This window comes from Nicotiana sylvestris, chromosome 4, assembly GCF_000393655.2.
Source record: "Nicotiana sylvestris chromosome 4, ASM39365v2, whole genome shotgun sequence".
Classification (NCBI taxonomy): domain Eukaryota; kingdom Viridiplantae; phylum Streptophyta; class Magnoliopsida; order Solanales; family Solanaceae; genus Nicotiana; species Nicotiana sylvestris.
In genome coordinates this window covers 113,571,383-113,573,264 of record NC_091060.1, presented here as the reverse complement: position 1 = coordinate 113,573,264, position 1,882 = coordinate 113,571,383, and the positions used below count along the sequence as shown (strand labels likewise).

The 1,882-nt window shown below is 43.7% G+C and overlaps 1 protein-coding gene across 1 annotated transcript; it reads right to left on the bottom strand.

Annotated features, from left to right (window-relative positions):
- Window positions 1-727: 727 nt before the first annotated feature.
- Window positions 728-1,677, bottom strand: LOC138890023 (uncharacterized mitochondrial protein AtMg00860-like). Its single transcript, XM_070173374.1, has 2 exons — window positions 1,605-1,677; window positions 728-1,086 (listed from the first exon to the last, which is right to left on the bottom strand). Exons 1-2 carry the CDS (start codon window positions 1,675-1,677, stop codon window positions 728-730), a joined length of 432 nt encoding a protein of 143 aa, XP_070029475.1.
- Window positions 1,678-1,882: the final 205 nt, after the last annotated feature.

Here is a 1,882-nt window from a genome sequence, read left to right as displayed (position 1 = left end):
GCTCACACTTAACCTACTGGCAATTCAAACACCTAGCCACATACTCAACTATGTCTTTCTTCATCCCCCACCATCAATAATGCTGCCTCAGGTCGCGATACATCTTCGTAGCACCTGGATGAATAGAATACTGTGAACTATGTGCCTCTTCTAGAATCCTCTTCCTTAAGCCATCGACATTAGGAACACATAGGCGACCTTGGAGTTGCAGAACACCATCTTCACCAATAGAAACCTCTTTGGCACTACCCTATAGCACCGTCTCTCTGAGGACTGCCAGATGTGGATCATCGAATTGCCGAGCTTTGATCTGTCCCAATAATGAAGACAGAGCAACAACACACGCAAGGATTCGACTGGGCTCTAAAATATCCAATCTTACAAGTTTGTTAGCCAAGGACTGGATTTCCAAGGCTAGCAACCTCTCCTATGCTAAGATGTATGCCAAGCTACCCAAACTCTTTGCCTTCCTCCTTAAAGCATCTGCGACCACATTTGCCTTGCCCAGATGATAAAGAATGGTAATGTCATAATCCTTCAGTAACTTAAGACATCTTCGCTGCCTCAAATTGAGATTTCTCTACTTGAACAAATGTTGTAAGCTGCGATGATCAGTATAAACCTCACATGACACCCCATACAGATAATGTCTCCATATCTTAAGAGCATAAACAATCGCTGCTAACTCTAGGTCGTGCACGGGGTAATTCTTCTCATGAATATTCAACTAACGTGAAGCATACACAATAACTTTCCCCTTCTGTATCAATACAAAACCCAAGCCAATGCATGAAGCGTTGCAATATACTGTATACATCCCCGAACCGGAAGGCAACACTAGAACCAGTGTTATAGTCAAGGCTGTCTTGAGCTTCTGAAAACTCGCCTCACAATCATCAAACCAATAGAAAGGAGCACCCTTCTTGGTCAATCTAGTCAGAGGTGATGCAATGGATGAAAAGCCTTGCACAAATCGGCGGTAGTACCCCGCTAACCCCAGGAAAATCCTGATCTTAATCAATGAAGTAGGACGTGGCCATATTTGAACTGCCTCAATCTTCATGGGATCCACCTTAATACCCTCTCCTAATACAATATACCCCAAGAATGATACTGACTCTAGCCAAAACTCACACTTGGAGAATTTAGCATATAGCTTCTACTCTCGCTATGTCTAATGCACTACTCTCAAGTGTTGCTCGTGCTCTCCCATGCTACGTGAGTAGATCAAAATGTCGTCAATGAATACAATAACAAAGGAATCAATATAAGGCCCGAATACTAAGTTCATCAAGTCCATAAATGCCGCTGGGCATTAGTTAAGCCGAAGGACATCACCAGAAACTCGTAATGGTTTTATCTATTACGGAAAGCAGTCTTCGGTACATCTGAGTCCCGGATCTTCAACTGATGATGCCCTGATCTCAAGTCGATCTTAGAGAACACCCTAGCACCATGCAACTAGTCGAATAAATCATCAATACGCGGCAACGGGTACTTGTTCTTGATGGTATCCTTGTTCAATTGGCGGTAATCAATGCACATCCGCATAGTCCCATCCTTCTTATTTACAAACAATACTGGTGCACCCTAAGGTGACACACTTGATCTCAGAAACCCCTTTGCTAACAACTCTTCAAGTTTCTCCTTCAACTCCTTCAACTCTTTCGGAGCCATACGGTATGATGGGATAGATATAGTCTAGGTACCTGGAGCCAAATCAATACAAAAATTGATATCACGATCTGGTGGCATGCCAGGAAGGTCAGAAGAGAACACATCGGCGAACTCTCGGGCTACTAGAACTGAATCAATCGTCGGAGTCTCCGTGGTGGTGTCCCGAACATAAGCTAGATAAGCTAAACAACCCTTCCCGACCATA